General features: G+C 46.8%; 3 protein-coding genes across 5 annotated transcripts in view; 1 reads left to right on the top strand and 2 right to left on the bottom strand.

Annotated features, from left to right (window-relative positions):
• LOC147019788 (uncharacterized) overlaps positions 1 to 20,784 on the bottom strand; it is a 91,413-nt gene extending 70,629 nt beyond the window's left edge. The window contains exon 1 of the mRNA XM_085894511.1: positions 20,417 to 20,784. The gene's annotated coding sequence lies outside the window, so the exon portion shown is untranslated. The remainder of the gene's footprint in view (positions 1 to 20,416) is intronic.
• LDLRAD2 (low density lipoprotein receptor class A domain containing 2) overlaps positions 1 to 25,717 on the top strand; it is an 814,009-nt gene that overhangs the window by 520,082 nt on the left and 268,210 nt on the right. The window lies entirely within an intron of this gene.
• Positions 1 to 25,717, bottom strand: part of FARSB (phenylalanyl-tRNA synthetase subunit beta) — a 65,386-nt gene that overhangs the window by 16,388 nt on the left and 23,281 nt on the right. For both annotated transcript variants that reach the window (XR_015061513.1, XM_085894512.1), the window contains exons 7-14: positions 23,946 to 24,054; positions 23,590 to 23,660; positions 23,398 to 23,459; positions 23,191 to 23,242; positions 7,222 to 7,283; positions 2,857 to 3,064; positions 958 to 1,038; positions 616 to 705 (exon numbers count right to left, since the gene is read on the bottom strand). Coding sequence is in view for 1 of the 2 variants with exons in the window: in XM_085894512.1 (XP_085750638.1) it covers positions 616 to 705; positions 958 to 1,038; positions 2,857 to 3,064; positions 7,222 to 7,283; positions 23,191 to 23,242; positions 23,398 to 23,459; positions 23,590 to 23,660; positions 23,946 to 24,054 (735 nt within the window). In the remaining variant the exon portion in view is untranslated. The remainder of the gene's footprint in view (positions 1 to 615; positions 706 to 957; positions 1,039 to 2,856; positions 3,065 to 7,221; positions 7,284 to 23,190; positions 23,243 to 23,397; positions 23,460 to 23,589; positions 23,661 to 23,945; positions 24,055 to 25,717) is intronic.

Raw genomic sequence — 25,717 nt, 5'->3', positions numbered from 1 at the left:
TTAAAATCACATCACTGGTTCACAAGTTGGTGCAGGAACAGAATTCTTACCAAATGGGACCGAAGACATTTAACCTTTGACCTCTTGACTCCATAATATAATCAGTTCATCTTTGCATCATTCCACATACTTGTACAAAGTTTGACTTCGATCCCTTCAGCCATTCTTCAGTTATTGCAGTAATGAAAACCCATAATGGACGGACAGACAGATGCACGCACACACGGACAAAACCCAAAACCATAATGCCTTGTTGGTGGAGGCATAAAAATTGCTTTTTATATTTATAAAGTAATATGTTTACCATCTGTAGTATTATTAGCACTAAATTACCGATACCCCAATGAAGCCCTCATACACACTCATTTGTAAGAAATAATGCTGTTGGGAATGTATTTCCATCTAAACAATGGTATGATGACCCCTTTAAGTGAATTTTCGTTGAGCATGCTCATCTCCAGGAACGATTCCTGAGCGGTAAGTCAGGTATTACTGTAATTAACTATAAGGCATTGAGAAAATGTATTGAGAATTAATCGCCATTGAAATTTTTAAACCAGACATTATCTCGCTTGTCGGGATGGGGCAATGATGTGCTCATGTTTGTATTTTCACCTGGAAGTCTGCAGTTTTAGGGTTAGCTATGTGCACAGTACGAGGATCCGCTGGGCACAACAACCGTTCAGCAATATCTTCACGGGAGCACTGAGTACAAAATCATGTTTGCGGAAGAATTGGTGGTGTGGGGGTGGGAGGAAGGAGGTAAAGAGACAAAAGATGGTGAGTAACAAAGTCAGAAATGTAAGACATATCCCTGATTGCTTCAATAATGGCAACCTATATTAATAGGTGAGGCGTGAAGTGAGAATAAGATGAGGAAGGGAAAACTCAAGGAATAAAGGAAGATGGTGATTGGGGGAAAGTTGGAGAGAAGTCAGCATAAAAACTGGTGCTTACCAATGCAAAGGTGAGCACCTCAGTATAGCTGGCAGCTGCGATGTCACTACGAAGTAGATCCGTAAGCTTATTCAGAGGATACTGCAGGCAGAAGAGAAATACGTCTGTTATCCTTGACAACATGAGAATCATTTGGAAGATAAAATGCATAACGCTGGTGAAATAACCGGTTGTACAAGTTCTTAAAAAAAAAAAAAACCAGACATTTCATCTCTCAAAAGAGTAATGCTCAATAAAGTCATTCATTTGAAAAACATGAATATCAAGAGCGAGAATTGCTTTGCAATACATGTCCCCTACAGGTCCCAATGAATGTTCGGGAGATAAAAAAAATATTTTTGCGTTTCACGCACGCTTGAGCCAAAACCAGAACCAAAGCGAGAAGGGGACTCGGTAGAGCACATACCTCCACCACCTGATTGCATGATTCATGAGAACATATCAGGCCCATTACATTTTTGAAATATCGTCCTATATATCTTTTTTGGCCCCATCTCTCAATGGTGAAGAATCACTTTTGAAATTAGATAATTCTCGTATCCAGATCCGGACTCGGATCTTCACCAAAATCGAATCAATTCGTCCTTGCCATACACTCAACCTGTCCACCAGGTTTCAGCCGAATCCGTAAACAACTTTTTGAGATACCTTGCTATATATTATTTTAGACCTATCTCTCAATGGTGAAGAATCACTTAAAAAATTCTCGAATCCAGATCCGGAATCGGATCTTTCCAAAAATAGGATCAGTTTGTCCTTGTCACACACCGAACCTGTCCACAAAATTTTATCTGGATCCGTCCACAACTTTGTTAAGATATCCTGCACACAAACAAACAGACAGAAAGAGGTGAGAACAACCTTCTTCACCTTCGGTGACAGAGGAAATGACGACAAAGAAGCCCTATAACCCACCGTGTTTGGGTCTATTTGGAAAAATAAAAGAAAAACAGTTTTCATTTAACGATATCTTTGGTAAACGAGAAACCAATGAAGACAACTAGGATAACAAACTGGAGATAAAAATTAGTTTTGTTTTAACGCACACTCGAGCTAAAACCAGAATCAAAAGGAAGAAGAAATTCTCCAACCCACCGTATTTCTTTTGTTTCTAGGCTTTTCCTATTTCATATGAAAAACAACCTGATGTACATACATGAAGCAAAACCACGTGTATGGATTATGTGCATGTACGTGTAAATACATCGTGGTTATAGACCTGGAATCATTCCAATTGCACTGGGCCATGGACTATCATCCAGGCCGAAGACCTGAGGCCTGCCAACCTGTGCTGCTTCATGCAATGGTGGCGCATGATTTTATTGGGGTGGTCAGACTAGCTGTCCAGCAAATGGGTGAAAAGCAGTGCGGGTGGACTCGGGGCAGCCGACCACTGACCTATGTATAACATTTGATATTTTCTAAGTATAAAAAGTGCATAACTCTGTGAAAATTGATATAACGCCCTGAAACTCAAACTTGTTCTGTAATTTATCATTAAAATGTCATGTACCAAGTTTCAGTTGAATATGTTGAAGGGTATGGTGGGGGGGGGAAGCTGAAAAACCACAGGTGGGGTGGATAGACAGATGGAGAGCTTCATATAAATCAGATGGTGAAACCGGCAGGGGACCAATAATTTGACAACATACTTGAACATTATTCCATGAATAATATGGGTGTAAAAATTAACAAGATTTATATAAAGTTTATTTGTGGTTTTCCAATTAGGTATATGAAGGTTTTCACGTCAACGTGAATGCTTATTAAATCAACCAATAAACAAAGGGTATTCGTCTTAGAAGCCTTCAAAGGTAGGCCAAGCAAGCAGGACTAATAAGGATTAAAATTTCTTGGTAATCAATCAACCGATTTGTGCCTTTGATGAGTTTTGAATACCTGCTCAGCAATGGTGAAGGTGTTTGGCGTAGAACGTGGAATATTGTTAAAGCCGTAGGCCACCGCAGCATCTTCCATAATATCGCAGGCATGCAGGATGTCAGCACGCGAAGGTGGAACCTCCACTTGGAGATCATCAGAGTTGTCAATCACCTCAGAACGCAGGCACATGCGGGTGAGAAGCTTGCTAATGGAATCCGGGCTCTCTCTGAGAACAAGGCAGACAGAAAAGGAATAAGAAAAGAAAAATTGATAACATGTTGCACCAAATTTTGACGTATTTAAGGAGGGGGTTTGCACGAGTGAGCGCCAAAGTAAACGCTGGTGTATAAATGTGGTTCTGCATTTGTATTAAACTGTGTTGGCCTATTTGGCGTTCGCATCTGAACCTATAGCTCATAATGCTATTAATCCCATGTTCAAATGACTGAGTATTATCGTTGTTTCCCACGAATCAAAGACTGAAGGAGCCCTGATTCCAAGAAAGGTCTGGATCTAAGGCCAAAATTCCAAGAAAAGGACGAGTCCTTATAACTGCATGAATTATTACGGGGAGAAGTAAACAATGAAGAAACACATACGGTATGTGAGATTTGATCCTGGATTGTACATGTAATGAAAAACAAGTCTTTTTAAGGATGAGAGTCGGTATGAGTTGGTGGATAAAAGGGCAAATTTTCTTCACAAAGTGGCCTCTTGCTTTGAAGAAGGACTCACGAACGACACATTGCTTCACCTTCTTTCCCACAGTGGTTAGCAGTACTATTATACATATTTACATACATATGTATATGCACATATATACATACATTATATGAAATGTACAGACACATGTATTGTTGTGGATTTCAGAATCCGAGTAATATACACATCCTGGTCCTTTGACAGTTATTTCCAAAAATGCATGTTGAGAATAGACCCATCCCTTTGTCTGGTGGGATTCTAACTCTTTGATGCGTTGGAGAAGGGTAGAGAACAGGTTCCCTTCCTTTCTTATGGGATAACCTTTTCCTCTTTATGACACGTTCATGAAGCATGATTTAACGTCAGTTTCCATTTTGTGCATGAGCGATATTCACCGTTCGTGCACGCAATAAAATAGCTATTCGCCCAACAGATACTCGTCTATTCCCTTTCAATCAAGACACATTGGCTTGGAAATACACAATTTATTTACACATTAATTTGGTTATCATTTTCACATTCGACTTACAGGACATTTGAGTCATTAAACACACCGCAAGCTTTTCCTGAACAGTTCATTCTGACAGTCAAACATGGCTGTGGTCTCAGATCATTTACCTCAGGCACCCACCTTTTTCCATTGATGTTTGACACCCCATTCAGCAGCTCTATGGACGCCAATTGGCTCTTATTCGAATCAGGCTGAACAAAGAGGTAATAATTTCCCATTGATGTTTTGTGAGCGTTTCATGTTTTCGCTCGGTTGTTCCAGAAAACGGATACTTTCTGGCATTCGTCCAGCCCCCCGAACATGGTGTCTTAGGTGCATTACTTAAGATCTAATCAAGATAAGATTGGTGCATCGCAGAGGGCACGTTCCCTGGTCAGTAGGCCACGTGACTTCTAGTTAAACGGTAAATTAGACGGTGGACACTGGAACTTGCGATTAACAGATTGGCATTTGTGGTTGTAAAGTAACCCACCGTACCACAAAGTTAATTGTGAGCGGTGGCCCCAGGTCCGGCTCCTCCAAGGAGAAACGAGGATTAACACCTTCATAATACACTCAGTACCAGTGGCTGTAACTATATACATATATATATATATATATATATATATATATATATATATATATATATATATATATATATACATATATACATATATATATATATATATATATATATATATATACATATACATATATATATATATATATATATATGGGGCTGCAAAAGTAGGTATACAGTAAGGATTATACCAGTATTACAATAGTGGTGCTTGGATTCATTTAATTCATTAAAATAATTATTACCATTTTTAATATTTTTATTTTCGTAATTTTTTCTAAAATACATCTTTTGTTTTTTTCTTTGTTTTGTGCACACGCTTTGTTTTTCATTACTGTATACCTACTTTTGCAGCCCCCTGTATGTATATATATATATATATATATATATATATATATATATATATATATATATATATATATATATTATCTCTTCTTCTTTCGGCTGCTCCCGTTCGGGGTCGCCACAGCGGATCATCCGTATGATCCGCATAGTGATTTGGCACATGTTTTACGCCGGATGCCCTTCCTGACACAACCCTGGTCGCCTCTTACAACACAGGGATATGGTACACTTATTTTAACAGGGGTATACACCGGCCCAGTACACTGGTACTCATTTCGCCGACCTCGGAAGGATGACAGGCTGAGTCAACCCCCTGGTGTATTAATTCAGTGGCTCAACGGGGCTTGAATTCGGGACCTTTTGGATCCCAAGCCGCTGCCCTAACCACTGCGCCAACACACCAGGCTATATATATATATATATATATTTATAACAAATATAAACACACACACACACACACACACACACACACACACACACACACACACACACACACACACACACACACACACACACACACACACACACACACACACACACACACACACACACACACACACACACACACTATGCTGAGAAACACTGAAAGAGCGAGAAACGTCAGCTTATTGGCCTGAGAGGAAGAGCAATTCCTCAATCAGAAGAAGAGTAGATGCCTAAAGGTTTACATGTGGTCGTTCAATACTTATTGACCATAAACATAACATCATTGTCTGAAGTGGGCCAGGAAGCCCTGTTATTCCAAAGAAGGTCTCGAGCATGAGGCAATATCAATGTGAGCCATACAGACCACATAAAGTTGGCCAATTAGCAATATACACCAATCTCACGGGGACAGCTCCAACTGAAACAATGCGGTTCATTTTCTTGTGTGAGCAACAGGATTTATCCTACAAATTTGAAGGTGATGGGGTAGGATGGGCGCAATGAGGAGTGACTGCAAAATAAAAAAAAACATGGGAAGAATAGTAATTGAATGATAAACTTGTCAGGTTTGTGCTCTCATGTAAACGATAAAGAAAACCAAATTGATTAAACTGTAATTTTTCTAAGGCCAAAAAAAAGATATTTGTTTCCTATTGCATGGCCAAAAAAAATTGGGTAGGTATGTAGGGAATATATTTTTTTTTTGACTATTTTTTTGCCATGAATACATTCATATAACTCGATTAAAAATGTTTATTTTCCTTGGTAGTAGTGGTGGTGGTAGTGGGGTGGTGGTGATGGGGGTGGTAGTGGTGCTGGTAGTGGTAGTGTGGTGGTAGTGTGGTGGTGGTTGTGGTGGTGTGGTAGTGGTGGTGGTGGTGCACTCGACTTGCTAAAATGCACTTTATTCTGTCTTAAATTTCTCTACATATTTTACAGTGCGTGCATGCTGAAAATATGCATTGTTTATTAATATATATATATATATATATATATATATATATATATATATATATATATATATATATATATATATATATACACTCATTATACTGTGTATATATTAAAAGTTTAACCGGGCGTAGTGGCGTGCGCCTGTAATCCGGCTACTCGGAGGCTTGGGTTGGATGATCGCTTGAGGACGGGTGCTCTGCGCTGTGCCGCGCTACGAGAGGGTGTAGGGCAGCCCGGAATCATGGTGAAACCCAATCCTTATTCCCTGTGTCGTAAGAGGCGACCAGGGTTGCGTCAGGAAGGGCATCCAGCGTAAAATCTGTGCCAAATCATTATGCGGATCATAACGGATGATCTGCTGTGGCGACCCCTAACGGGAGCAGCCGAAACAAGAACAACATATATTAAAAGTTTAACAGCAAGTCTAGTGCATTTTTGCAAGTCTATTGCACCACCAGTACCACCACCACTACCACCACACCACCCACCACCAAATCACCACAATAGGTGAAACTTAACGTGAAAAGACCGATCCACAAAGCAGTCCTTGTGCGCGTTTGACTCGGGCGCCGCCATTTGGAAACTCACTGATGTAACACGCGGGATTCAAAATGGAGGCGCCTGAGTCAAACGCGCCCAAGTCCAAATTGTCAACAAAAATCGTAGGGTCGCATATAAAAGCAATGGGTCGGTAGGAAACCGGAAACAAACTCCTTTTTTTGTTTGGCCTAACACAGTTCTTCCATAATCAGATTTTGTAGATATATTTTCAGGAAAAAAAAAAGACATTGAACTCAACCTACAGATGATGATGAACAAGTTAAGGAATGTGTACAAAGGATATCAGTGATGTGCATCCCCATGCAAACCAGCAACATGTACGCACCTTATACCAATCCATGAGTTGATGTATTCAGCGGACAGAGACTCCATACGGTAAGGCAGTTTCTGAGATTGCAAAAGCACAGCGGTTTTGAGGGATCGCAGAACCAAGTGCAGGTAGACATGAAAACTTGTAAATTATTCAGCTTATAGTTTCCAACACAATACAGTATACCTGTAAACCTCTGATAAACTAAAAGCATGGATAAAAACTTCAAAAATCGAGATTGCAACAGAAATTCCAAGAACGTCAATGAAAATAAAAATGCAGCAAAATTCATCAAAAAGTAACTCAAGGCAACTTACATATTTAAAAAAGAACTCAGAAACTAGCAGGGGTACCCGACATTGCCCGGTGCTGTTCTCATCCTGTTGGCATTTTGAATAAATCAAAATTTTTTCAATTTTTTTGTGGGGGCCTAAAACACTTCCCGCCAACCACGAAGGAATGGGGGCTGGGACGAAGAAGCAATGAAAAAAAAAATCCAATTTGTTTTTTCAACATTTCCAAAAGCTTTTTTTTTTGCCTAAAACACACCCCAGCACTCACTGGTGAACCTTTGAAAGTTTGACAAAGATCTGTTCAGCCATTTCTGAGAAAAATGGCAACACACACACACACACACACACACACACACACACACACACACACACACACACACACACACACACACACACACACACACACACACACACAAACCTCTTCGAGTATAGATTATTAACAACTACAGCTGACATTAAACAATATTATATTACAAAAGGGAGATGCATCTGACTGCATATGTATCTTTCACTTCATTTTTAAGTTTCCTGCTGTCAGAGTAATTATAAAATAGGGGCAATACCCTTGGACAATACCTGGTAGCAGCTGGATTTAAAAAAAAAAAAAAAAACAGGGAACCACTGGTAGGTATGGATGACCCACAAAATATTTTATGGAGAAGAAAATAAACACCTATGTTTTTTAATGCAGTGAACAAACTTTGGTATGTCATAGGTGATGAAGGTTGTGGTCAAGTTTCATCAAAATTGTGTGTGCTGTTTCAGAGAAGAAAGCAAATACGTATTTTGAGGGGCAACCCCCTCAAAAAACTCCCTTAGATCCTGATTTTTTTATGTCGTGAACAACATTTGGAACATCATGGGTGATGAAGGCTGTGGTCAAGTTTCATCTAAATCATGTTGAAGTTTCGGAGAAGTTGCAAGTATTTACGGATGGACGGACAGACTGACGCACCATCCCATAAGCTACCTGGAACTACGTTGCAGGTGAGCTAAAATAGTATCGTTGGAAAGCCAATAATCGATTTAATTAGATGGAAAGCTAATAATAGATTTACTTGGAAAAAAATTGAGTTTTCTTTAATCGTAAAGATGCCATTTTAAAAGCCTTTTTTTCAGGAGTGAGGAAGAAGAAGTGGGACATCGAGCTTTCATGTTGTGGTTCCTGCTGTTGTAGAATAATAAATATACCATCAGAGATGGGGAATCCCCCGCCATTGAAAAATAATTGAAATCAGATAAGCGGATTTCCATTAATTACAAAAAAAAAATTTTCAAGATGGCCACCTCAGTCGGCCATCTTGGATCCAGCCACGCCCAAAATCAACCACCATTGAAAAATAATTGAAATCAGATAAGCGTTTTTCCATTTATGACAAAAAACATTTTTTTCAAGATGGCCACCCCAGTCGGCCATCTTGGATCCGGCCACACCCAAAATCAATCGGGGTTTTCCTTTTCGGATGGTACAATGTGTGACCCAAATTTCAAATCGATATGGCAAACAGTTTATGAGTTATCGCACTCACAGCTATAACTGTTGACGCCCAGCCAGCCAGCCGGACGGACGACCCGGGTGACAACAATATCACCCTTCCGCCACGCGGCGGGGGATAAAAATGGTTCCGTGAGAACCCTAGTAATCGATTTACTTGGTTGGAAAGATAATCAATTTACTTCGAACAAAATTTTGTGTCTTTTTAATCATAATGGTGCCTGCTATAAAAGCCCATGTTTCCAGTATTGAGGAAGAAAAAGTAGGACCTTGAGCTTCAACATAGTTTTCTGCTGTTGTAGTATATTAACACGAATCACTGCATTGTGGTCACAACTTGCGACATAAATGCAATACAGTAACATACGCTACAATTTTCCCCCATTTATATGACGTCGTTTTTAGTTCACCTAAACTTTAGTCAGGTGAGCTTATGCGATCGAGCAATGCCCGTAGGTGAGTCAGTCAGTGTCAATGAGTGAGTCAGCCACCGAGTCAGCCAGTCAGTAAACACTTCAGTCATTATTGCTTGAACCAAACACACGATTTTGATGAAACTTGGCCACAAGCTTCATATTGTGGTGTACTGGATTGTGGTGTAGACTTGTGTACTTCATATTGTGGTGTAGACAAGGCAGACTTCGTAGCACGGGTGAAGCATTCGGCTGTGCCTTGCAAGTTCACGACAGAGGAGCGTCCGGCACGGCTCAGAGATCGTTTTATTTCTGGTCTGCGAGACGCAAAGATGGTAGCAGCCATCCTGTGGTTGACCGACATCACATTCGACTCGGCGGTCGGGACTGCTTCGTCTGTCGAGCAGACACTCACGGATGTCCGCACCATCGCTGGCCAGGACGTAATGAGTAGCTCCAGCTGGGGCATGTCGGCTGATCCCGAGGTCCACGCGGTGACCGCGCAGGTGCCGCAGGTCGCGCAGCCCGGAGTCTGCGCGATGACTCAAGTGCCGCAGGTCGCACGCGCGTCTGGCGGTGCGGGACGAGGGCGCGCACCGCAGCACGGTCGCACCGGGAGCGAAGTGGATTTCCAGGGGTGCTGGGGGTGTGGGGGTCCGCACCTGCGACGAATGTGCCCGTATAAGAACACCGTGTGTTTGCATTGTCACAAGGTGGGACATTTGAAGCGTGTGTGTCGGATGGCGGGGGCCTCCGTTGGGGTCTTGGATGACGAGGTGCGGGAGGACCCCAGTGACCTGGAGATCGGCCTGCAGCCGGGGCATGGCGATGCCGGCGGGCCGGAGCAGGAGATGCAACCATGGTTGAGTCTGTTTTCCGTTGGTTCGGAGATGACGACGCCGTTCACGGTGGAGGTCGAAGTGAATGGCGAGCCGACCGTGTTTTGCGTGGACACCGGGGCTGCGGTGTCGGTCATGGGTGAGCAGGCGGCTCGTGGTCTTCGCGGTGTTCGCCTGGTCAAGACGGCCTTGTCGCTGTACACGTACACCGGTGAAGCGATTGCACCGCTTGCGAGGGCCGACGTCTCAGTGCGCTACCGAGGTCGACGCGCCCGGCTCTCGGTGTTCGTGGTGCGAGGGGAGGGGCCCGCCCTTTAGGGTCGGGACTGGCTGGCGCACCTCGGGCTGGATCTCCGGTTCGTACCTCCAGGTGTGCCGGTGCTCTCTTCGATGCCTTCGTCGAGTACCGAGGGCGAGGTTCTGGCGGCGGGAGCCGCGTCGATGCAACGGGAGCGGCCGTTCGTTGCTGCCTGCGGCGGTGATGTACGGTTCGGGAGCGGCGAGAGCCGTATCAGCTCTCGCGATGAGTTCCCGCGCTTTGGCAGCGTTCGTGAGGCAATGCGCGCCGGTGTTGTTCGGGCAGCTTCAACAGGTTGCGGTGAGCCCGTGGCGTTAAAGGAAGTCGCGAGTCACAACATCGAGTCGACAACCAAGAGACGGACTCGTGATGTGGGTTGCTGTTCATTGCATATTTGTTTTTCCTTGCTCTAGTGATGCAGTTTAACGTTGTTGAAATAAATGCCAGCAGTTCCCGTGTGAGAGTGGGTTTGGTGGAGATCAATCGATGGGATTTGTATTATGATCAATGTGATGTGGTGGCTTTGGGAGCGGTGGTGGCGAATAAAAAGGTTGGGTTGGCCTTCCATTGCCCCGGGCCGCGGGCAGTTGCTTTGTCATGTGCGGGGATTTGGTCGAAAGAACGCGCTGTACGGAAAAATGAGTTTGCAATGGTTCAAATGATGTTCGTAGTGATTTATAACGAGCCTATGGTTGAAGTGTGGTTTAAATGGAATTGCTACCGTCTAACTGCCGTGTGGGTCTCGGAGATCGACTCGGAGCCAGGACTGGTGCGCTGGTCGGCGTTACCCCCACCTCTGGTTGCGGGCGCAGCTCTCTGTGTTCGCTCAAGGCCGTTTAGACGGGCGTTGGCATCTCAACTGATTGTGGTGCGTGGGTTGTTATGGAGCATTGGGTGCGTCCAGCCAGCGGCGCTGTTCAGCGCCCCCATCCAAGGTCAATCGAGGCTGGCGCTGGCGCCACGGCTTCCAGACAGCGGGCTTCCGGCCTCGGAATGTTTATCTGCGTCAGGTCTGCCTGGGGGAAGTGGGCCGGAGGCGTTTGATGGTGCCGGGGGAGGTTTGCTCGGGAGATCGCCGCGGCCTCGCCGAGGGCCATGTCAGCATGAGCCGCCTGGGGGCGTTTCCGCTGTGTAGGGCTGCTGTGCTTTTCGCCTTGCTGCTTCATATCGGTAACGCGGCCAGAGTTTGGGAGGTGCTGTGTGCACCTCCGTCTTCGGAACCTGGCCGTGGCAGCTCCATTAGCTCGCTTTCACGCATTATATGATGTGATGTGCTGTTATACTTCGCTGTTTTCATTTTTTGTGCCTTGTCTACTATTATACCGTAGTCCTTCGTGCTGTTTATGCTTATTATGATGGTGATCATTTAATAATCATAGTTTTAGGAGGGAGGAGTGTGGTGTAGCCTGCGGGCATGCAGGGCGGGGCATGATGATGGGAGGAGGGGTCGTCGTGGTCATCGGGTCTGCAAGGGATATAAGGTGTGCGCGCCGCCTGAGGCGTTGTAGTGATGCTGTAGTCGCCCAGCTTGTGCGTGTGCTGAATACGTAATAAAGGGGAGCCGCGGGCAAAGTATGCCCGCGCTCGCGCTTGTGCAACACAGCCCGGCTCGACTGTTCCCCCGCTCGTGTCTGCCTGCAAAGCATCTTCTATCCAGTACACCACACATATCTGATTCCAAACGAAGATATGTTGTCGCATCAAAATCTGCACTCATTAAGGGAGTCTACAGGGGGGTTTTTTGACCCTCCAAAATATGTATTTGCTCTCATCTCTGAATCTACACACACAATTTCGATGAAACTTTACCACAACCTTTATCAATGAAACTTTTCATCACCCCTGATGCACCAAAGTTTGTCCATGGCATTAAAAAAAAAAATCAGGGTCAAGGGGTGTCTTGCAGGTGTTTGACCCTCAAAAATAGGTATTTGCTCTCTTCTCTGAATCTACACACACGATATCAATGAAACTTGACCACAACCTTCATCACCCACGTGATGGACTAAAGTTTGTTCATGGCATTTAAATAAATGAATAAACAAATCAGGGTCTAAGGGGGTCTGCTGGCAGTTTAAGTGACTGTTGCTCCTGATCCAGGTGATCTTCAGGACATGCAGTCCAATTTTTATTTAGTAATATGTGAATGCAAAAACTTACTATGATAGAGGTAAACACAATAGTCATTGGATAATAGCGTTACGTACTACCACTGGAAACACCCCGACCCTCAACCTCTATGTAACGCTCCATAATGTTTAGAAATACAACCCCCCCCCCCCCGCCACACCTTCCTTACCTCTCCCCCCCGAGCATTATGCAACTTTTGAATGGCCCCCATGTGTAGGCAAATTATGGGTGGATGTGGTGACCTCTCGTTCATGCTTCGAGTTTACTGTACATTTATTTACGTAGAACAAATAAATTGGACACAAAAGTTGATGGGGAAAACTTTCAAAACGACATGTAAATTGAGTAGACGACTTTCATCAAAGTGGTGGCAAAGTTTAATCACGAGTAAAGCACATTTGGAAGAGCTAACAAAATATGCATGTGGACCGCATCGTGAGTAACAAATCCGATGGAAATCGGATAATCTTTAACAAAATTACCAAAGGAACGCCCTAAAGGAGGCGCGCACCGACCGGCTTGATTAAACCTTACCAATAATTTTTATTCGACGTATGATTATATTTTTGAGGTCCCTCATTGTGAGTAACACTCGACCCAAGCAAAGCCAATGGAAATCTGATGCAACAAACCCGGCCAGTGTATAATCAGCAGAGGCCCACCAGAAACCAAGATGGTGGCCATATTATTTTGTCTGGGTGACATGGTGGGTGGAGTCAAGCGACAAATGTGGGTGGGGTCTGGCAGCTGTCCAATGCATGCACATTTTGAAAATGGACCCCCAATAAGAACCACAACACAACCGCTCTTGTAGACCTGCCATATGTCGCAAGTGAAAATGGTACCATTGGATAGCTAATCCATTTACTTTGACCAAAAATTTGTATCCATTTAATCACTCTGATGCTTGTTATAAAATCCCCTCTTTGCCAGATTGAAGAAGACGATGTGGGAACGGGTATTTAATGCAATGGTTACAACAGTAAGATTTATTATTCCATGGCAGTATGAACCCTTAAGAACTGTTCTTTATTGCATGGCCCGCAAGCAACTGGCAGCCCCTGATGGCCTAAAGTGCGGCCCCTGGCATGCAGCCGATAATACACAAATGTGAAAACACCCCATCATAAATGCAATCAAATTGACCCAATGGTTTCAAATGAGTGTTCCAACGCAAAGCATAAAAGTCACATCACTACATCAATAGATGGCGGTGAGTATACAAACAATTATGCTTTCAGCCCAGTTAACTACAACAAAGAAGACTACATGGGGCGGGGCCTAATAGCAGCCATTAAGGAGTCCGGAAGGCAGTGTGGCGGCTCTCACAATGATGCCTTATCGGCAAAACTAGCCCCCTTCTAAAAAATAGTGAATATCACTGCTTTAGGACACAGTGCTATCGATATATCTATATATATATATATATATATATATATATATATATATATATATATATATATATATATATATATATATATATATATATATATATATATATATATATATATATATTGTTGCGGTATTCGCGCCCGCCGGCGTGCGACGGCCACGTAACTCGAATCGCGGCACGTCGCCCACCGGACGGACAATCCAGTCGTGACCCTCTCGGACTAACGCCGGGAACCAGTCACGGGTGGACCTTTCGGTCTCACCGCGATCGAGCCAATCAGCCCCCGCGTGGGATAGGGTTGCTCGCCAAATTCGACCTACCTAAGTACCCACGCGGAGGGTAGACCGGGCGATCGCACCTCGCCGCAGGTCGACTTCGGACACGGGCCACTTAAGCGACCTGTTCCGTACTATCAGAATAACCGAGCGGTGTTATCGTCGACCTCGACGGTTCGATTAATTATCGGGCGTATTCAGCCCACTACCAACCCTTTACGTGAAGCAAGATGGGGATTCAATAGAGGAAAAGACGAAGCGAAGCGGGAAACAGTTCAACACAAAGCACATTTATTCGCGGCACACGGGAAGCACACATATACAATTCCACCAAAAGCACACAGAAAAAAACACAATTCCATTTACATAAAAAGCAAATATAAAAGCGAAAACACAATGCAGAGCTAATACCGACTACCGAGCACACGGCAACACTTATACAATTCTACCTCACAGACCGCGCCGACAACACATACCCAAAACCAAGGAAAAGAATACCCTCAAGGATGAGGCGGGCCTGAGGCCGAGACCGGGTCGCGCCTACCCGTCTGGTGATGAGACGCGGAGCGGCGATGGCGCCCCAATTCCGCGGGCAGTGTCTGGCAGGGGGTGGGAAAGGGGCCCCCTTGGTCGCACTATCTCAGCGCGGGGGGAAACAGGAGGGGGTTGCTGATGCTCGGGGTATAGAGGATCTTTATTATCCCTGGTGTGCGTCTCCACCTCGGCCAGGTCGCGCTGTCGACCTCCCTCGGGTGCAGCTCCCTGCACGACGCGAGCACCCCCTCGTCTGGTGTCGCCGCCTTTCCACAGCTCGTCCCCTCCGTTCCGACTCCAACGCACACGACGAGCAGCTCCACCGCCCGCGAAGTCTTGACCCTCTGCTTCCGACTCTCCTACTCTCCGCCTCTGGACTCTCCGACTCTCGACTCTCCGACTCTCCGACCGACCCCTCTTTGGACTCTCCGACCGACTCTCTGACTGACGAACACGGTCCTTTTATCCCCCCGTAGCTTCGCCTTTGACCCCCTCCCTTTGACCTTTCACCTCGCTCCCCATTGGCCCGAGAAAAAGTGGGCGTGAAGGCTTTTTGATCCACAAATTTGCATATATCGATCGTCCTGGAGGCGGGGCCAAATCGCCCCTCGCTCACCGATTGGACGGCAAAAAGTGGGCGTGTGTCGTTTTTGATCCGTTTTTGAAGCACAAAATCCGTGATTTTGTACACGCTGTTCGACGCGCGCCCTGCACGAGTCCAACACCGGTACCCACAGCGGGGCAAGAACGGTGGCGATGCTACGGTTGCGAGGTGTGACGGGAAGGTCGTGGCGGTTGTGGTGAAGCGGCGTTGTGGTTGGTGGTTGATGTTGTGGTTGTGGTGGTAATCATGGCGGTTGGTCCAAAATAAAGATAGTAAAAGAAAAACGGCTATCCTGAAGAGTCGCAGCTCGCATAAATGACATGTATTCCCACTAGACAACGGGTTTGGGCCTAACTACACATGCACTTACCGAGATACCTCACCTAAGGGACCTGAATGGTGGTTTGCGAATTTGGTAACCACAACACTACCCCCTTCCCTTTTTACAGACTCGTCCCGAGTCGTCAAATTTTCGTGTGCCATCATGTGTAGTTTTCCCCTAGTACATTTTACCTCCGGATCCCTGAGTGCGACATTCATGGTATTCGTGTCCCCAAAATAAATAACCTGAGGGCTGCGTAACTATCTAAACAAACTCACTCACACGGACGACTTAAATAAAATTGCCGGCGCTAAGACATACATGCCGGGGGCGCACTCATATTTACAGTACATCTTAACTTTAACTTACAAATTTTACACTAAACCATGGCCCAGGATCATTGAACTCTGCAAAGAAAAGCAGTTAGCAGGGAGCCAGGCTGCCCACATGCAGTCTCTGGCTCAAAACAATGCAGGTGACAGGGAACGTGGCTGGCTGCTCACACGCAGTCCAAGGCCTTCCCTTTTGAACTGAACGCAGTGAACCACAACGGTGCATGGGCTGCACAAACGCAGTCTCCGTGCCAGCTCAAGTGGCACACGCAATGAGCACAACGAATGGATGCATGAATGGATGGACGCAAAACACGGTGCACGGGCCGCCACTGCAGGCCCGTGTTGTAGCTGCCAACAGGGCAGTTCTCGCAGCTTGCAAACTGTTGCCTTGCGGATCCTGGCGCACATGGAAATGAACAGGGGGGGGGGGCAAAGCAAAAATTGGACGGGGCTGGTGAACATGGGCAGTGGGCATGGCATGGTAAAGGCAGCAGGCAAACACAGCCCGCAGAAGAAGGCCGCTGCAGGCAAACACAGCCGGCAGAAGAAGGCCGCTGCAGGCAAACACAGCCGGCAGATGAACTGGCCGGCACAGGCCTTGAAGCAAACAACAGCTGCCGATGAAGTTGGCCGGCCTCTGCCTTGAAGCAAAACACGGCCAGCCGATGAAGTTGGCCAGCCTTTGCCGTTCAGTGGAGGTTGGTGGAGGGAGTGCGGTGGTGCTGGCCACTTGGAAGGCGGGCTCGGACCTACCTACCTGTCTCCCTCCCAACCTATCGCCTTTGCCTGTCACTGTACATACCCACTCCCTTAATTTGTCAAACCCCAATTTAGCCCCAACTTATTTTTTTGTTGTTTTTATTTTTACTCCCCCACTATAAATCGTCCCCTAACCCCCTTTATCGTCCTTGTTCGGCTAACCTATCCTGTCACCTAGCCTACTCCCAACCCCTACGTTCCCTTCCCGGAGGGGAATAAGGGAGAGCCAGCGTCCTGTGCCGAGGCCCAACGAAGCCTCAGAATGGCCTCCCCAGAGTTCGGCGATCTATAACCAAAGTGGGTCCAGCGGCCCACAACGACAGCGAGGGGATGGATGGTGCGGAGGTGTACATCTCCTTATCTACCCTAACCATTTAACTGTTAAACTACCCCGGGGCTTTCAACAAGCGCCTCTCGCTTAAACTATTGGTTCGAACAACCCAGATTCCCGTCGCCTGTGTTGGTGTCCTCACAATTTCGGGCCTCACCCCCCAATTTTCTCTCCGTGCCCTCACACGGTCTCCTGGCTGGGACACGTGGCTCCCTTTGGCAGGCACGACCCTCTGCCGAATCTCCCGCTATGGCACCCCCGGGCACTACACTGCCTCCGAGCCTACCAGCTCCCTAACACCGGGGAGTGCCCCCCATGGCACCTCCCCTGAAACGCACACGTGGCAGGCCGGCCTCCCGGGCCCCTTTCCGAGGGTCACCCGTGCCCACAACACTGCCCACGCGGCTAATGGCGCCCCGGGCCCCCGCACCAAGCAGGCGCACCCGTGCCCACTACTCTATCCCGGCCCCCCATGGGCCCATGGCCTACCGCGGCCGACTAGCCTGGTGCCCGGGGTACCCACTCAGCGATACTCACCTTTCGCAGCCACGCTCCCAAGCCCGTCAACAGGGCTCCTGCACCCCTCCAAATGGGTCTCGAGCCTACTTTCCCATCAACAACAAAACGACCTCCATTTTTCAATTTGACTAACCCAGCTGACTCACTTTACTCTGACCCCGGGGTCCCTTGGGCGGGAGTCACTCCTCCCCCCCCAATCACTCATCGCACCATGCATTCCCCACTCACTCCACACACACAGACCCGCTGGCCTCACTCACTCACCATGTACTCACCTCTCAACTCTTCAACACACTCACCGCTGAACTCTGCCATCCTTCTAACTACCTCCCCTAACTAACTCGTGCTCCCACGCCATCCCTTATACTACAGCACGTTCCTTTTAACCTACGTAGCTAAACTACGTCCCCTCTACACATCCACTGTCTGTCACTGTCTTCTAACTCAAAAAATCATTTTATTTCCCAACCTAAATCTGGCTACAATCCCTCTAACTAATCCATTCCACGGACTCCATGAGGACTTACCCCTGCCCCATGGAGTCGGTCTAACTAAGCTAACCCTTCCCCCTAACTAGTTTCCATCCTGTGCCCCGGTCAAGGGGGTCTTCCACTCCTTGTCCAGGAATCCTGTGCACCCGAAAGTGAGGCTTGCTTTTTTTTTTTCCATGCGCAGCACCTGCGCGGCAACTCACGCACTTTGCACTTGCCCGTGACGTCATGCAGCTGCACGTGTTCCTCGTCCCTCCTTGGACGGTACCATCCGGCAGAGATACCCCTCCTGCCGGATTCCAACCCCACGTGCAGCCATGGCGTCACCGTGCGCATAAAAAAAAACACAAGCCCCACGTCTCGAGGGGTTCCCCACGCGAAGACATGTGCTTTGCCCGTTGGAGCTGAACACACACGATCGCGTGGAGAACCCGTCCGGTCCAAATCCATTTATCTGCCTAAACTTTGTCCGTCCGCGGGATCGGCAAATCCACCGCGTGCGTTTCCGGACCGGGACTTCACTCTCGCAAGCGAGCACGTGGTGGTCTCGTGCGTTGCACAGCACGAACCGCGTGCTCACTGCTGGGTGAACCCGGCACGGTCCCCGAAACAACTACAGCCGCTACTCGGCTTTCTCTCCTCTGTCGCCGTCTCCGTCTCCATTCCACACACCCATACCTGCGTGTTACGACGCACACAGTCCACTCCATCACATTCACACCGGGAGATGCGGCTGCGTGCTCCCGCATGCCAACCGACATCTCCCTCACATACCGCTCTCTCACACACACGGTCTCCCTTGCACACAGCGACCTTGCACACGGCCGTTCACTCACGCGTGCGGGGGCACTCACCCGCGGTGCCTCACTCGCACTCCGTGCCTCATCCACACACGCGGGGGCACTCAACCGCTGTGCCTCATCCACACTGGCCGTTTCACCCACACACACGGCCTCACTCACACACGGTGCCTCACCCACGCACGGCGTGCTGGGAAGCACGTACTCCGGCACCATCGCCACCACACCACTCACACACGGGGTCGCTTCCACACACGGGGACGCACTCACACCTTGCACCACACACACCGGGACAACCACACTGGGGATTCGAGTCCCCACAAGGGTCTCCGGGGCCTCTATACCCCCCAAGCTCTCCAAGCACCTGTCCACAGCACTCGTCCCCTCAACCTCGCAAAGCACGACCGAACTCACCTGGTCGTGACTCGCCTCAAGGGGGCATACTCCCTCCCCTCGTTCCTGGAGGAGGCCATCCAGGTGCTCGCACTGGGTCTCCACCCAGTCCGCCAGCTCACCCTCATTGTCCTCCACTACCTCTGTGTGTGTGTGTGTGCGTCACTTACCCCGTCTTCCTCGTGTAGTCTTTCCTCTATTTTTTCTATCTCCCGTGTCTCTGCCAACTCTTCACCCTTTACCTCCCTTGTCTCAACTATTATTTCCTTTGTCACGGCCTTCATGCCCGCCTGCAGGCATCGGCCCATGTTCTGCGTCTCACCCCGGAACTTTTTCATTTCTTCCTTCATGTTTGCTTCCATTCCGTTTATTTGCTTGTTCATTTCGTTTTTCATTTCATTTGTATTTGTATCCATCTTTTCGTTCATGCCTTTCATTTCGTTTGTATTTGTATCCATCTTTTCGTTTATTTGTTGTGTATTCGCATCCATCTTTTCGTTCATGCTTTTTATTCCGTTTATTATTTCCGCATTCATTTGTGCCAGCATGGTGAATAGCTGGGCCATGTCGGATGCACTCAAGTGAGCCGTTTCGGCAGGGGTTGGGGAAGGGTCTTGGTGGAGAGGGGGGGGGAAGGTGTCATACACCGCGGCCGCTGCCGCACCCACCTCGGGCCCTGGGTTCAGTTGGGCGAGTCCGTGTTCCTGCACAATCAACATTTCCTGCACGGGGATTCCATCCTGGACCATGGACTCTACATTACTACACATATACATTTCTAATACCCCCAGCTCCCGCTCGCCTTGAGACGCCATCTTGCTTCTCGTGAAGGGTTAATTTGCTCGCTCGTAATTTGGAGGGAATCGGGGGTCGCTTCTCTCACCCCTGGACCGATTCCCGTGAATTTAGCCGGAGACAGGAGAGCCCGTTTTCCTGTTCTCCGATACCAGTGCCGCGAGGAGGGCGATGAATTTGTATCGCACGACCTGACACCAGTGTTGCGGTATTCGCGCCCGCCGGCGTGCGACGGCCACGTAACTCGAATCGCGGCACGTCGCCCACCGGACGGACAATCCAGTCGTGACCCTCTCGGACTAACGCCGGGAACCAGTCACGGGTGGACCTTTCGGTCTCACCGCGATCGAGCCAATCAGCCCCCGCGTGGGATAGGGTTGCTCGCCAAATTCGACCTACCTAAGTACCCACGCGGAGGGTAGACCGGGCGATGGCACCTCGCCGCAGGTCGACTTCGGACACGGGCCACTTAAGCGACCTGTTCCGTACTACCAGAATAACCGAGCGGTGTTATCGTCGACCTCGACGGTTCGATTAATTATCGGGCGTATTCAGCCCACTACCAACCCTTTACGTGAAGCAAGATGGGGATTCAATAGAGGAAAAGACAAAGCGAAGCGGGAAACAGTTCAACACAAAGCACATTTATTCGTGGCACACGGGAAGCACACATATACAATTCCACCAAAAGCACACAGAAAAAACACAATTCCATTTACACAAAAAGCAAATATAAAAGCGAAAACACAATGCAGAGCTAATACCGACTACCGAGCACACGGCAACACTTATACAATTCTACCTCACAGACGGCGCCGACAACACATACCCATAACCAAGGAAAAGAATACCCTCAAGGATGAGGCGGGCCTGAGGCCGAGACCGGGTCGCGCCTACCCGTCTGGTGATGAGACGCGGAGCGGCGATGGCACCCCAATTCCGCGGGCCTCGCGGGCAGTGTCTGGCAGGGGGTGGGAAAGGGGCCCCCTTGGTCGCACTATCTCAGCGCGGGGGGAAACAGGAGGGGGTTGCTGATGCTCGGGGTATAGAGGATCTTTATTATCCCTGGTGTGCGTCTCCACCTCGGCCAGGTCGCGCTGTCGACCTCCCTCGGGTGCAGCTCCCTGCACGACGCGAGCACCCCCTCGTCTGGTGTCGCCGCCTTTCCACAGCTCGTCCCCTCCGTTCCGACTCCAACGCACACGACGAGCAGCTCCACCGCCCGCGAAGTCTTGACCCTCTGCTTCCGACTCTCCTACTCTCCGCCTCTGGACTCTCCGACTCTCGACTCTCCGCCTCTCGACTCTCCGACCGACCCCTCTTTGGACTCTCCGACCGACTCTCTGACTGACGAACACGGTCCTTTTATCCCCCCGTAGCTTCGCCTTTGACCCCCTCCCTTTGACCTTTCACCTCGCTCCCCATTGGCCCGAGAAAAAGTGGGCGTGAAGGCTTTTTGATCCACAAATTTGCATATATCGATCGTCCTGGAGGCGGGGCCAAATCGCCCCTCGCTCACCGATTGGACGGCAAAAAGTGGGCGTGTGTCGTTTTTGATCCGTTTTTGAAGCACAAAATCCGTGATTTTGTACACGCTGTTCGACGCGCGCCCTGCACGAGTCCAACACCGGTACCCACAGCGGGGCAAGAACGGTGGCGATGCTACGGTTGCGAGGTGTGACGGGAAGGTCGTGGCGGTTGTGGTGAAGCGGCGTTGTGGTTGGTGGTTGATGTTGTGGTTGTGGTGGTAATCATGGCGGTTGGTCCAAAATAAAGATAGTAAAAGAAAAACGGCTATCCTGAAGAGTCGCAGCTCGCATAAATGACATGTATTCCCACTAGACAACGGGTTTGGGCCTAACTACACATGCACTTACCGAGATACCTCACCTAAGGGACCTGAATGGTGGTTTGCGAATTTGGTAACCACAACAATATATATATATATATATATATATATATATATATATATATATATATATCTATATATCTATATCTATATCTATATCTATATCTATATCTATATCTATATCTATATCTATATCTATATCTATATCTATATCTATATCTATATCTATATCCATATCTATATATATATATATATCCATATCTATATATATATATCTATATATATCTATATATATATCTATATATATCTATATATATATATCTATATATATCTATATATATATATATATATATATATATATATATATATATATATATCTTCTTCTTGTTCTTTCGGCTGCTCCCTTTCGGGGTCGCCACAGCGGATCATCCGTATGATCCGCATAGTGATTTGGCACATGTTTTACGCCGGATGCCCTTCATGACGCAACCCTGGTCACCTCTTACGACACACAGGTATATGGTACACCTATTTTAACCGGGGTATACACCGGCCCAGTACACTGGTACTCATTTTGTCGACATCGGGAGGATGACAGGCTGAGTCGACCCCCTGGTGTATTAATTCAGTGGCCCAACGGGGCTTGAACTCAGGACCTTTTGGATCCCAAGCCGCTGCCCTAACCACTGCGCCAACACCAGGCTCATATATATATATATATACATACATGCATGCATGCATGCATGCATGCATGCATGCATACATACATACATACATACACACACACACACACACACACACACACACACACACACACACACACACACACACACACACACACACACACACACACACACACACACACACACACACACACACACACACACACACACACACACACACACACACACACACACACACACACTAAGGTGGCCCGAAAATGATACTGCTCTTGCACCCTCTCGCCATGTGGTGATCATAACTGGTGAATTTCTGCAGAACCGTTTAGGAAAGAGCATGACAGACGGACTGACAGATATAGACAGATGGAGCCGATTGCAATATCACCCCGTTTTTTTTTTTCAAAAAAGTGTAAGCATAACAACAACAAATTACCGGATAGATTTCTACTGTTCCATCTGGTTCCACCACCTCTGCAGCCTCCACACTGTAAAACGTAACAGCACAAAATTAATATTGACAGGAATAAAACCGAGGAAAAAAATTCACAGCTTGACAACAGAAGAATCATTGAAATCAACAGAAAAGTCAAGACAGAAGTATATGACATGAAAGATGTGGCTAATGGATCGAACTACATACCTGAACTGATCATCACAGTATTCACTAAACATTGTCACCAGAACATCCAACACAATTTTTGCCTGTAAGAGATATTTTAAAAGTGAGGAGAGAGGGAAACACAGAGCAACGCAAAGGGGGCAGGTGTAGGAGGTGAGGAAGGTGGAAGGGAAAAAGGGAAAAACCAAGAGGATAGTTCAACAAATGTCTCACCTTTGTGAGATCTGTGGCTGTACACTCAATGAAGATGTTCCTTGTGTTTACTGATATCTTAGAGTGATCACCTGCACAAGATACAGCACAGAGAAAGAAAGCCTTAAAGCTGGCTATAAGAATAAAAAGGGATTTATCAATTAATTTTCTTTTCATCAAAAGGTCATAACAGTGAGGCTTTTATATAAATCACTTGGAGGACACAAACATTAGTCGACAGTGAATAAAAATACATGGTAAATGGGATTTGAACTCAGGCTTCCTAAATCATGAACGAGGAGTTCCGATGGGAACAGAAATAGGCCATTTGGTAATACGCTCACTCATTTCTCATCCAGAAAACAAAATAACTGTACCATTTATTATGGGCGGCATGGAAAGCACCACTCCATTGGTATCGTAGATTACTGGGTAAAGTGCCTTGTTCTCAATGATAGGAAGGTAGTGCTTGAGGTGGCTGTCAGTCTGCGCATACACAATCATCGGTATCACCAGCAATGTTCAAAGGATCCCATTAACCAGCAACTGTTATTCATATAATTCTTATTATTACAAACAGAGCCCCGCCAAATGGGCAATCTTGTGCCAAGGATGCAACACGTCCTTCTTCGACATCCCTGTATTTTGATGGTGTGTAGGCAAGAGACCGCTGCCTCGATAGCTCCCGAAAATAAAACTAAAATAACCCGGGTTACGTACATCAGTGAAAACATGCCTACTGCTCAAGTACATTTATAAAATACATCGTGGTGGTATAGCTCGGATAATTCCAATTGTACTGGCTCACAGGCTGACAACAATGGCCTGAAGCCTAAGGCCCGGACGTACTTTCGCCTTCACAAGGCCCATGATACCGATCGGCTTCACCCTTTCGAGATTTTATGATCCTATTAACAGTCGCTTCGGTTGTTTTCCACTGAATGGAAAGCTTGTAGGGACGGCATGGTGATTGTGAATATGACACTTCCGGAGAGGCTTACCGTAGCACCAAAATGGTGGACCATGCATTTTATTTTTCATACTTCATTTGTAGGTGGCATAAGGCTAGCTGTCCAATCAATGGGTATAGAGTGGACATACGTACATAAAACGCTTACTGCAGCATACATAGATCATTGTCAATGGGCTCACAGGATAGCTTAGAAATAAGAGCACTTACTTTTTAGCTGTCTAGCCTAGGTTTGAATGCCAACCCAGCTATTAACTGTCACCCTGGTGTTTCACATGAAGGGTGATACATCGACGTAGGTGCCGTCAATCTGAAGGATGTACCTGTCTGGCAACAATTGGTGGACATTAAAGATCCCTCATTGTTTTATTTTTTATGTAGAGTCAGCAAGTTATCACCAGAACCCTGCATAAATGACAAATTCTTGCCAAAAATCACCTCCAGTTGAATGTAAAGCATGACCAGCTGGTTCGTGAAAGGCAGCTCAGAACCGTTCCCCATGACCGATCCAAAATAAGGTGGGAATAATTAAGGTACTTAAAGTAAGATGATTCATAACTGTATTATTATTATTATGCAATAGCAATTAAAGAGGCAATGCCTTTTATTGTAAAGCTTTTATTGCCCTTCTTAAGTCATAAATGTTTCTGATTTGAAAATCGGCAATACGAGGGTTGTTCAAGTTTGACCTGCATGGTCTTTCGTTCATAAATATTCATTCAGGTACATAGATTAATGATTATTGAAGTAATTTAACTTTATAGTGTTGGTAATCAATACCCAGAATCATGAATTTCCTGCTTGTGCTTACAGGTAAGATGCCATGGGCATCTAAAACCAATGTATTTTCAACGGTATGAAAATAATAAGTTGGAACCACCAGGATCTTTTGGAACTTCAAAAGAAAGAGCATCAAGGACACTTCTCATCTTATTGCTAACTTTGTGATAACTTTGTTTCCTTGAAGAAGCCCTTTCATGCAAGGTTCTGGGTCTCACAATTTGCCACAATCTTTCCTGGGAAAACCACATCTCCAAGCGGGCCTCCAAGGACAGTTGCCAACTGGGCATCCTACATCGTGCAAAGTCCTTCCTTGGCACACCTGAGCTTCGATCCACCAACAAAAATTTAATCCACAGTCTGATGGAATCCTGCTATCCCTCTGGGATGGTGCTCCTG

The sequence above is a fragment of the Eptatretus burgeri genome, chromosome 9, assembly GCF_056783735.1.
Source record: "Eptatretus burgeri isolate ZD-2024b chromosome 9, Ebu_testis_v1, whole genome shotgun sequence".
Taxonomy (NCBI): Eukaryota; Metazoa; Chordata; class Myxini; order Myxiniformes; family Myxinidae; genus Eptatretus; species Eptatretus burgeri.
This window is presented reverse-complemented; position numbering and strand designations above follow the sequence as displayed.